The sequence below is a fragment of the Indicator indicator genome, chromosome 18 (assembly GCF_027791375.1).
Source record: "Indicator indicator isolate 239-I01 chromosome 18, UM_Iind_1.1, whole genome shotgun sequence".
Taxonomy (NCBI): Eukaryota; Metazoa; Chordata; class Aves; order Piciformes; family Indicatoridae; genus Indicator; species Indicator indicator.
In genome coordinates this window covers 6925492-6935895 of record NC_072027.1, presented here as the reverse complement: position 1 = coordinate 6935895, position 10404 = coordinate 6925492, and the positions used below count along the sequence as shown (strand labels likewise).

General features: G+C 61.6%; 1 protein-coding gene across 1 annotated transcript; it reads left to right on the top strand.

Moving 5' to 3' along the window:
• Positions 1–1600: 1600 nt before the first annotated feature.
• On the top strand, positions 1601–8858 carry RNF44 (ring finger protein 44). The gene is given in 13 exon segments (XM_054389218.1): positions 1601–1650; positions 1652–1803; positions 1806–2030; positions 5423–5603; positions 6004–6220; positions 6723–6890; positions 7090–7266; positions 7472–7633; positions 7719–7843; positions 8009–8096; positions 8240–8361; positions 8448–8547; positions 8796–8858. Coding segments are annotated over 13 exon segments (1830 nt in total).
• The last annotated feature ends 1546 nt before the right edge of the window (positions 8859–10404 follow it).

Genomic DNA, 10404 nt, shown 5'->3' with positions numbered 1-10404 from the left:
GTTTTCCTCTTCTTCCCCCTAGTTCCCAGCTCTCAAAGCCAGGAGGCTGTAGTGGAGCAGACCTTGAGGGCTGTTGTTCAGGGCTGGATTGACAATTGAGTCCTTCAGCTGGTTCTTCCTGGGGTGCTTGTCTGAGGATGTGGATCTGATCCCGTTGTAGATCTGCCCTGTAACCTGCAGTGCCACTTAACATATTCTGTGTGTTCCCTACCATGAGGTTGGGAACAAGCAGTTGGCTGTGTTGCTGTTGACAGCTGTGGCAGCTTGCCCCAAGATGCACCATGTCCTGGGGCATCCTTGAAGCTGATGTGGTTCTTCCTGTGCACTTGGACTGGGGGAGGGGGAAGAGGTGAGAGCTGATGAGGTGGCCTTTGATAGTGGCCTGGAGGGAGCAGGGTACAGTATTGGGACCAGGAAAAACGGAATCTGACCGCTCATCCCGACGATGAGCCTACTGAATCGTTAAATCATGGCCACTGATCTGAGGTTTTCTTTGAAAGGGGTGATGCTACAAATTAATTAGCTCCCTTTTGGTTGTTAGCACTTTAAAGCTCGGCTGTCGGGGGAGGGCTGGTTTATAGGCATTACATCAGGGCTGCCGGCTGGCTTGCTTGCCTACCTGGGAATTTCCAAGTGTGTGTAGTAACCTGGGGAAGTTTGGCATGGATGCAGCATCTGGCTTTTAGTGGAGCTGCTTCTGACTGGCGTGGAGCGGTGCTGCCAATGACACAGCCTCTCGGGGTGCTGGGGGAGCCGGTGGCACAGCCTGTCAGTGTGTAGCTCCCAGCATCAGCCAGGCAAATCGCTCGGCTGACCTGCAGATGTGCAGGAAATGCTCCGAAAAGTTCCTACTTCTTGTTTAATCCAGAGGAGAGAGCAGGAAGCTTTTCTGAAGCAAAAGAGGATTTTCTGGTGCCCGGAAATTTGAACTGAGATGCCCTGGGAGAGCTGCATGTGCCTGGCAGGCTCACGGTGGGGGCGAGGGCTCTATATGCTGAGCAGGAGGGGAGCAGTTTCTTTCTATCCTCCCGTCCCAGTGCTGGAGGGTGGCAGGAAGCCGAGCTCCTGCCTTCACCTTCCCCCTTGCCCGGGCTTTCCTAGCCACCTGCCAGCATGAGCGTGGTGGCATGGTGCGGGCTGGGTGGGAACGCCCGGTAACACGGTGCTGCTGCTGACCCCATGGCCCACCGGGCTCACGGTGCTGCTGTCCGTACAGCTGTCCTCGCGATCCGCCGGCTCACGGAGCTGCAAGCCCGATGGGACGGTGCCTGGTGGGCTAGGAGCGGTGGTAGGCTGTCAGAGCCGCGGGTGAGCTGCTGCCTTGGCCTGGCCCCGCGAAGCCGTGAATGCCCGTCCCATCGCGGTGAGACGGCGCGGTCGGGACTGGGGCCTGGCCCCTCGAGGGCGGCGGGCCAGACGGTGCCCGATGCTGTCGCTCGCGGTGGCGGCAGGGAAGGTCTCGGTCTGGCCAGGCCGCCCCCAGGCCAGGCACCGTTGCTAGGGGCCCCCTCTCCGTGGAGACCGTCGCTAGGACACCGCCCCCGGGAGGGGGGGAGGGGGGGCACTGCCCCGCGTGGCGGCCCGGCCCCGCGCCTCCAAGATGGCTGCGGAGCGTGACACGCCTGGTCACGTGGGGCGCGCCGCGCTGCCCCCCGCCCGCCCCCCGCCGCCAGCCGCGCGCGCCCCCGGGGCCTCCCGAGTGTTGTGACTCGGTCCGGTGCGTCCCGCCGTCACCGCTGCTTCTTAAAGGGGCAGGCAACGCCCCGCTCCCCACTGGCCTGGCGGCGGCTACCCCGGCACGCCGCGGCGATCCCGCCGCCCCGAGCCGTGCAAAACAAAGAGGCACCGGAAGCAGCGGCGGCGGGGAGGGGGCCGGCCCGGCGGGGGGCGGGAGGCGGGAGGGAGGGAGGGGAGGGCCGGTGGCGGGCGGGGGGGGCAGGCCCGGGCCCGGCGTCGGCGAACAAAGAGCGGCGGGAGGGGGCGGGGGCGCCGCAGCGGCACCGGAGCGGCGGCCCAGGCCATCGCTGCAGGTAAGTGCGGGCAGTGAGAGGGGGCTGGGGGGGCGTGAGCGGGGCCGGGGCCGTCCCTCGGACCCCTGGCGACACCTGCTCTGGGCAGCGGCGGCGGCAGCAGCGGGGCCCGGCGACCGCCTTTGTTATTGCTTTTGTTTGGCGCCGAGCACATGGCCCCGGAGCGGCCGCTCTTAAAGCCACAGCTCCGCGCCCGGCCCGCCACCGGCGGGACTGTGCTGCGGCGGGGGGCGTGGGCTGCCGGCCGGGCGGTGAATCCGCGGAGAGGAGCTGCAGGCTTGGATGCCCCACTGGGGTGCTGTAAGGTGGGATGCCCCGTCGAGGTGCTGCACCCATCGGGGTGCTCCGGGATGTGCCGCTTGCCCCTCTCTATGCTGCCGAACTGGAGACCCCTGAGAGCTGGGCTCGGCTTTGGGGTCGGCCCGCCGAAGGGACTGTGGCTGGGCCAGCGGTGATCCCACTCCCGGGAGGAGTTGGCCGCGGCAGCGTGGGAACGGCGGGGAAGGGGCTGCGGAGGAGCTCAGGGTGCTAGGACGAGGCCGGCGACGGGTAGGATCGGGGTGACAGGACTCCCGGGGAGGCGATAGCGGAGCGGGCGGCTCCCCGGCAGCCCCGGAGCTCAGTTTTGCTTGAGCAGATGGCACCGGGCGTGAGCGCTGGCGCGCTGCTAACTTTGTTCTCGGTGGGGCCCGGGAGCCGCCTCGGCCCCCGCCCCAACGAGGGGCTGCCGAGTCCCCTTCGCTCGGGGGCTGCTGTCGCCTCCGCGGCGTCATGGTGACCCTGCCCGCGGTGCCAGCTGGCTGCCAGCCAGGGCTGCGAGGGAAGGAGCCAGGTGTGCCCGCCTGGGACAGGAGGATGGGTGCCTTGGAGGGGTGTGTCAGCCTCGTGGCTCTCAGCCACCACTGTCTTGGCCAGTAGAGGACATCTGCTTGTTGGAGCATGGGAGGTTGTCCTGGCATGCTGGGAGCCCCGGGGGTCCCACGAACCGGCAAGTCCCTGCATGGTTTCAGTGTCCTTGTACGGAGATGCTCCCAGTCCCCAGGGCCATCACTGCGGTGTCTTGGTCCCGATGGTGCTAGCCAGGTCATGCGGGGCCTTTGTGCCACGTGTGCTCTGAGAGCGAGGATGCAAAACTAGAAGCAGCAACACCTTGGAGAGCTTCTGGGTTTAAAGCCTGGGCTGCTGCTGCACCCCAGCCCACTGTCCAGGCACTCAGCAGCTGGGCAGAGTAGGGGGCAAACCTTGAGCAGTCCTTGAGCAGTCTCTTCCCCAGCAGCAGCTGCCGACAAGCTCAGCCTTTGACTTTTAGATTTTTGTCTTTCCTTTTCCCCCTAAAATGGGGAGAAATTTGTTTTGAGCTTCTGACATGGAATGGTAGTTGGGGGTGAGGTTAAGAAGAGACTTGTGTGTGGCACAGGGCTTACCCTGGTGGCTTACCACTGTGGTTCGTGATACCTGTCACACAGGTATGACATCACAGCTCCTACCTGCTGGGATGAGACACCCCCTCAGCTTCCTCCTGGGCCTGAGCAGTACTTCTTGGGCTCGGGGTGCCCTTCCTAGCTTCAGAATGACTCTGCCATGGGCATCAAGGAGAAAGGGTAGGGTTCAAGAAGAAGCTGCTCGGGGAGGGTACAGCACCAGCCTGCTGGCAAGTTGCATTTAGGGGCACATGGGATGCAGTGCCAATGTTGTGGCTGTAGAGGCTGAGGGAGGTTGGCAGAGGGGCCAGTGGGAAGGTGCCTGGGAGAGGCCTTTCTAGGAGAGGTTGGACACCAGAAGGCTCTGCTACCATCCATGGTGACCTGGACAAGCTGAAGAGCTGGGCAGAGAGTAACCATTATGAAGTTCAACGAGGGCAAGTGTAGGGTACTGCACATAGGGAGGAATAACCTCATGCTTCAGTACAAGTTGGGGGTTGATGTGCTGGAAAGCAGCTCTGTGGGCAAAGATGGAGAGTCCTGGTGGACAACAGGGTGACCAGGAGCCAGCAATGTACCCTCATGGCCAAGAAGGCAAATGGTGTCCTGGGATGCATCTAGAACAGGCAAGGAGGTCCAAGAAAGGTTCTGCTTCCCCTCTATTCTGCTCTGGTGAGGCCTCGTCTGGAGTATAGTGTCCAGTTCTGGGCTCCCCCGTTCAAAAAGGACAGGGAACTGCTGAAGAGGGTACAACAAAGGGCAACAAGATGATTAGGGAACTAGAACACCTGTCCTGTGAAGAAAGGCTGAGGGACTTTGGGCTTTTTAGCTGGGAGAGGGGAAGACAGAAGAGAGATCTTATAAATGCTTATATATAAATGCTTTAAAGGGTGTCAGGAGGATGGGTCCAGTCTTTTTTCAGTGGTGCCCAGTGCCAGGACAAGGGGTAATGGGCACAAACTTGAACATAGAAAGTTTCATCTAAACATGAGGAAGAACTTTAGGTTGAGGGTGGTGGAGCACTGGAAAAGGCTGCCCGGACAGGTGGTGGAGTTTCCTTCTCTGCAGTCATTCAAAGCCATTCTGTATGCCATCCTGTGCAACCTGCTCTGGCAAGAGGGTTGGACTAGATGTTTTCCACAGGTCACTTACAACCCCTGTGATTCTGTGACTCTTGACACACATGGAGCCATGGAAAAGCTCTGTTGGGACCAGGGGACCAGAGCCTGGGGAAGTTCAGACCCACATGCAGATATCTCCTCTGCAGGGCCAAGCTTTGCTAGGGCTGAGGGCCCAACTGTGTGGTGGGAGGGGGGGCTGTGGCATGGGGACACCAGCTAGGCTGGATGCAGGAGGGACAATGGGGCTGTGTTCCCATTGACACCTTGCCTGTGGTTAGAACCGGCCCCCCCCCCCCCCCCATAGTTGGGCAACGAGTAGCCTGGGATGATGTTGCCACCAAGAAACCCTTCACCACTTCTCTGACAAAATCGAGAGCTTCTCTCTCATTCGGTGGTCATGTCTTGCATGCAGTGGGGACAGCCTCTTCCTTGCCCTGCTGTGCCTGGAGCTGCATCTAGTCTGAGGAGGTGGGGTGGATGCAGGTCTAGGTCCTGGATCAGCAGGCTGAGCTGTCTGGGGACAGTGGGAGCAGCACTGGGATGGTTCACAGTCACTGGGGCAAGTGGCAGGACTGGGCCTGGGAAGGGTGGGCCTGTTGAGGGCCCCCACTGTTGAGGGGGCATGGCCAGAAGCCAGGCAGGCTGCAAGCTCCCCCTCCCCAGGATGACCATAGGTGTAGCAGCTGCCCTGGCCTTGTTTGGTGCTTTTCGTCCTTTCCCTCTCCCAAAGCAGGCTGTGGGGAGTGGGCTGGGGTGGTGCTGCCCAGGCCTGGGACTCAGGGAGAGTTTGGGACTCTGCAGCTCTGTGCGTCTCCAGAGATTGGGGTACCATGACCTGCTGTCCTCGCAGGATCCAAGGTGCTGGTGTCTTGCCCTGCCTGGAGCCTGAGGTCCCGCGTGCCCATCCGCTTCCTGACGTCACCAATGCGACCATGGGAACTGGCAGTGAATAGGCGGCCACCCTCTGCCCCTTTTAACCAGCGCCGTTTCTCAGGGGGACCCTGCAGCAGCCCTGACCACCTCCGGCGAAGGTACGGGGTGCAGGGTGATGCGGAGCCCTGTCACGCATGGTGTGTGGGGACACGAGACTGGTTTTGTGATCCTTCTGGGTCAGGCCACTGGCTCCTGAGAGGCTTGGGCAGAGATTGTAGCGGGGGAAGCATGTCCACCTGGCCCACCCCGTGGGTCCCTGGGGAGCAGGGGTCCCTTTTGTGCTGAGAACGCAGTCAGGGGGACACATTCAGGTTGAACAGAGGAGCTGATTATGGAGCTCCCCAGCCAGACCAAGAGCTTGGCCTGGCACCATGTCCTGAGCATCTCACCCTGGGAACTGGGCTGGCACTGACCTGCCTGTGGCCACTCTACAGTGCTGTGCTGCCCCTAGCCCGGGGGTCACTCCTGCTCTGTTTCTCTCCTGCGGTTGCCCCGCAGCCCCCCTGCCAGGCGTCAGTGGGGACGACGCGACCGACCTCTGGCAACCCTGCTAGGCCAGGATGAGCCCCAGCTGCACCCTGCCTTCCCCCAGCAGCCGCACATCCCTGTAGATGAGCCCCGCGCCTACGCTCTCCCCAGCACACCACCACGAATGCTTCACCCGGCTGCTCACCCGCCCCACCAGAACCCATTCATGGTGGATCTGCATGACCAGGTAGGTGCTGCAACCCCCAGCACCCATTCGAAGGGATGTTCTGTGGTGGCCCTGGGCTGTTGTCTGATGTTTTTAAGACATGCCCCTTGGTCCCCTCTGGCCAGTTGCTTGCTGCAACACTCAGCCCTGAGGCTGCCAGTGCTCTTATCCTCCAAGCATTTAGACCCTTGGGTCCTGGTGTACTGGGTATGCCCAGGGTGTTCCTTGTTCCCAGGGGCTGGAGAGAGTCCCTTCATAAGGTTGTTCATATCACCATTGTCTATGACAGCAGTGCTGGATTTGGGGCTGTGCCAGCCAGTGTGCAGGGAGCAAAGTGGGGTCCAAAACCCACTTCACCCCCAGCCTTCACTCAGCCTCGCTCCTTTGGCCATACTTGTGGAATGGAGGTGCTAGGTGGTTGTGTCCCAGTACCAGTGCTCAGCACCCTGCTGTCACCCTGTCAGGATGGGGACAGCTCAGCTAGGGCCCTATCCTGACTGTGTTTTCGGCATCTTGTCCTCAGGTGCACCAGGGACCTGTCCCTCTCTCCTACACGGTTACCACTGTCACGACGCAAGGCTTCCCTATCCACGCCGGCCAGCACATCCCTGGGTGCAGCACCCAGCAGCTCCCAGCATGCTCAGTGATGTTCAGTGGACAGCACTACCCGCTCTGCTGCCTCCCGCCCCCGGTGAGTCATGGTGGGGGACACCCACAGTGCATGCCTAGTGACAGCCTGGGCCATGGGTACCTGGGTCATGTGGGTACCCAAGCCCACTGGAGTGCAAGTTTCTGGAGGAATGGGTTTTGGAGGCCCTAGGGAGGGGACATGGATACAGCCATGAGTACAGTGGGTCTCTAACCCTCATTTTTCTCTCTCTACCCCACAGCTGATCCAGGCATGCGCCATGCAACAGCTTCCCGTCTCCTACCAGACATTCCCCCCCATCATCTCCAGCGACCATTACATTCTGCACCCTCCTCCACCGCCAGTGCCCCCCCACCAGCCGCCCCACATGGCTCCCCTGGGGCAGTTTGTACCTCTCCAAGCCCAGCACCCACGCATGGTGAGTTGTGGTGGGGGTACAGGCTGGGGACATGATGTGCTCCATTGTCCCAACAAAGACAACCCTGGGGTGTTGTCCTGCAGCTCCCATGGGTCTGAGCTGGGGGTGGTGGTGGGAATGCCTAGGGTGCCTCTGTTCTGCTAGTGCTGGGTTGGGGGGTGGTGTAATTTGGGACGTCCCTTCCAGCCTAACTGTTTCCCTCCAGCCTCTGCAGAGGATAGATAATGATGTGGACCTGCGAGGGGAGCAGCACCCCATTGCGGGCTTCACGTACCCCCCATCCCACCACGCTCCCACACTGTCCCCTTCTGTGCCACTGCATTACCTCTCCCATGACCCGCTGCACCAAGAACTGCCATTTGGCGTGGTGAGTCCCTGTCTGGTGGTTGTGGAGGGTTGAGGGGGATGCCATGGGGCTGGCATGGGTCTGAGTGCCCCATCTCTCTCCACAGCCATACCCCCACATGATGCCCCGGCGGCTGAACACCCAGCGGTACCGGCTGCAGCAGGCGCTGCCCCCACCACCGCCCCCTCCACCACCCCCTCCATACTACCCGAGCTTCCTGCCCTATTTCCTGTGAGTACCAGGGGGTAAAGGGTGGGACACGTGGGGCAAGGGTGGCACTGAAGGTGGGGGCATAGTCGTGTGGCATTGGCACAGGTCACTCTACCTCCCTTGAGATGTCAGGGTGGAGGTTGAGGTTTGTGGCTCCATGCTGACTGCTCCATCCTCACCCCTCAGCTCAATGCTTCCTGTGTCGCCAACGGCTGTGGGGCCCACAATCAGCCTAGACCTGGATGTGGATGATGTGGAGATGGAAAATTATGAGGTCAGCTCTGCTTCTCTATGTGGTGACTTGATGGGGAAATTGGTGCGGGGTTTAAGGTGGGCTCTACCAGGGTGGGAAGAGCCTGGAGGGGTGCTGGGGCCATACCTAAGCTGAGCTGAGACAGCCTCTGTGTCTCTTTCTAGGCATTGCTAAACCTGGCTGAGAGGCTGGGGGAGGCCAAGCCACGGGGACTCACCAAAGCAGATATCGAGCACCTCCCGTCTTACCGCTTCAATCCTGAGAGCCACCAATCCGAGCAGACCCTGTGAGTAAACCTGAGGCACAGATGCTGGTGGGGGTCCAGGGACCGTGGCTGCACAGTGGGGCTGTACTGACAGCTGCCTCTCTCAGGTGTGTCGTGTGCTTCAGCGACTTTGAGGCCCGGCAGCTTCTTCGCGTCCTGCCCTGCAACCACGAGTTCCACGCCAAGTGTGTCGACAAATGGTTAAAGGTACTACCCCTGCCTCTGCCTGCTGTGGGGAGTGGGACAGCTTCTTGAGGTGTTGTAGGCACACAGGGCCGTGCAGCACAGGATGCAGAGAGATCAGGGACCCAGCAGCTTGCCAGGCTGGATTGAGCACTGCCAGATGTGGCATGCTGTGGGGTGCTTCTACCTCTTGGCAGTGGGTTAGGAGAGGGCCTGGGTGCAGCTGGTGCTATAGGCTGCCTGCTCACTTGCCCGTCTCTCCTTGCCCACAGGCAAACCGCACGTGCCCCATCTGCCGGGCGGACGCGTCGGAGGTGCAGCGGGAGGCGGACTGAGGCTGGTGGGTGCTGTGCCGCACAATTCGCTAGAGGATGAGGACGCTGGGCCAGGGGTGGGGGCCGCTGCCCGCTGCTAGGGCCTGACCCTGCGCTTACCCCCCTCCCCAAAGCCTCTCCTCGGATATGGTGAGCATTGAGCAGTCCGGGCTCCTGGCCAGCCCTCTTCCTCCCTGCCGGGGCACGGACCCGGCCGGACGCCTGCCTGCTGCCCTCCAGGGGCCCCGAATCGTGTTGTGCTGGAGGCGGGAGGTGCGTGGCCGTGCCCCTCCACGCTCCAAAGACGCTGTTGCTCCATCACTTTCCAGGTCTTTGTACTCTGCTAGGGAATTAGTGATTCTTCCCTATGTCACTTCTTTTCCCATGGTAGGGTTTTTTTCCCCCATTTCCTTTCCTTTTCTGTTGAGGTTTTTGGTTCTGTGGCTGTTTGACTCAGTGGCGCGCAGGCAGCTCTTTCCCTCAGCGTTGCTCACAGAGGACGCAGGGAGGAGGGGGGGAGAGGGCGCCGTGGGTTTGATGCTGGCAGCACCCTGAGCCAGGGTACCAGGACAGCCTCAGGGGCAGCTGGAGGAGGTGGTGGGTGGAGTGCAGCCAAGGTAGGACACCGGCAACCCTGTGGTGTGGCTGTGGCAGGAATGCCTCTGTCCTTGCTCCTGTGCACAGTCTGGCGTGGTCTCTCCCACCTCGGCTGCTCTCGGGCCCCCCAGAGGGTTATGACTGCTTAGGGTCTTTACCTGATGGGAGTATGGTGCTGGCACGGCCCTGGCCCCTCTCCAGTTTCATTCCCCTGTGCCCAGCCAGCACAGCTCCAGGGGCAGGGCCATGTGCAGGCATGAGGCCTCTTGGGGGGACCGTAGCCCCGTCCCCACCGCCATGGGCTTGTGGTGGCCCTGGTATGCTGCCTGGCCCCCGGCTTACGTTGTTTCTCTGTAAATTGAAGCAGCTCCACGCCCCTGTCCTGCTGGCCGGACGGTGCGGCACGGTGCCCAGACAGTGGGCAGTGAGGGGCCGGTTGGGCTGTGGCTGGTGCCCCAGCACCCGGAGCAGGGGATTTTTATCCATAATCTGGTGGTGTGTTTTCAGTGCTACCCCCCGGCCCTGCCCTGGCTGATGCGGGAGGAGCTGTGAACAGTCCCCCTCCCCCACACTGTCATATCCCCGCCCCCGCTCCTGCGGGCCAGGGGGTGTGATGAGTGAGAGGCCGCTGCCATGCCCTGCCATGCCGCCCGGCTCCAGCACTCCCGCGTGGCCGTTGTTTTGCATGATTAATTATCGAGGAGGGTGATGGGGGGGCGACGGCGGGGCTTGGGGGGATGGCCGCCCTCCCCTCGCGGCATGCGTGTTGCCGATGCCTGGGAGCCTCCGTGAGCGGACGCCAGCCCTATGTAAATGTTCACAAATATGCATGCATGTCTGACCAGCTTGGAACGTGGTCTTGGCTACGTCTAGCCGGCTGTGGGGTGAGGGGGGTGGGGAGAGGGGTTTTTGTGCTCAGCTGATACTGCCATGCACTGTACTGCACATGTCCGCAACGCCACAGCAGGAC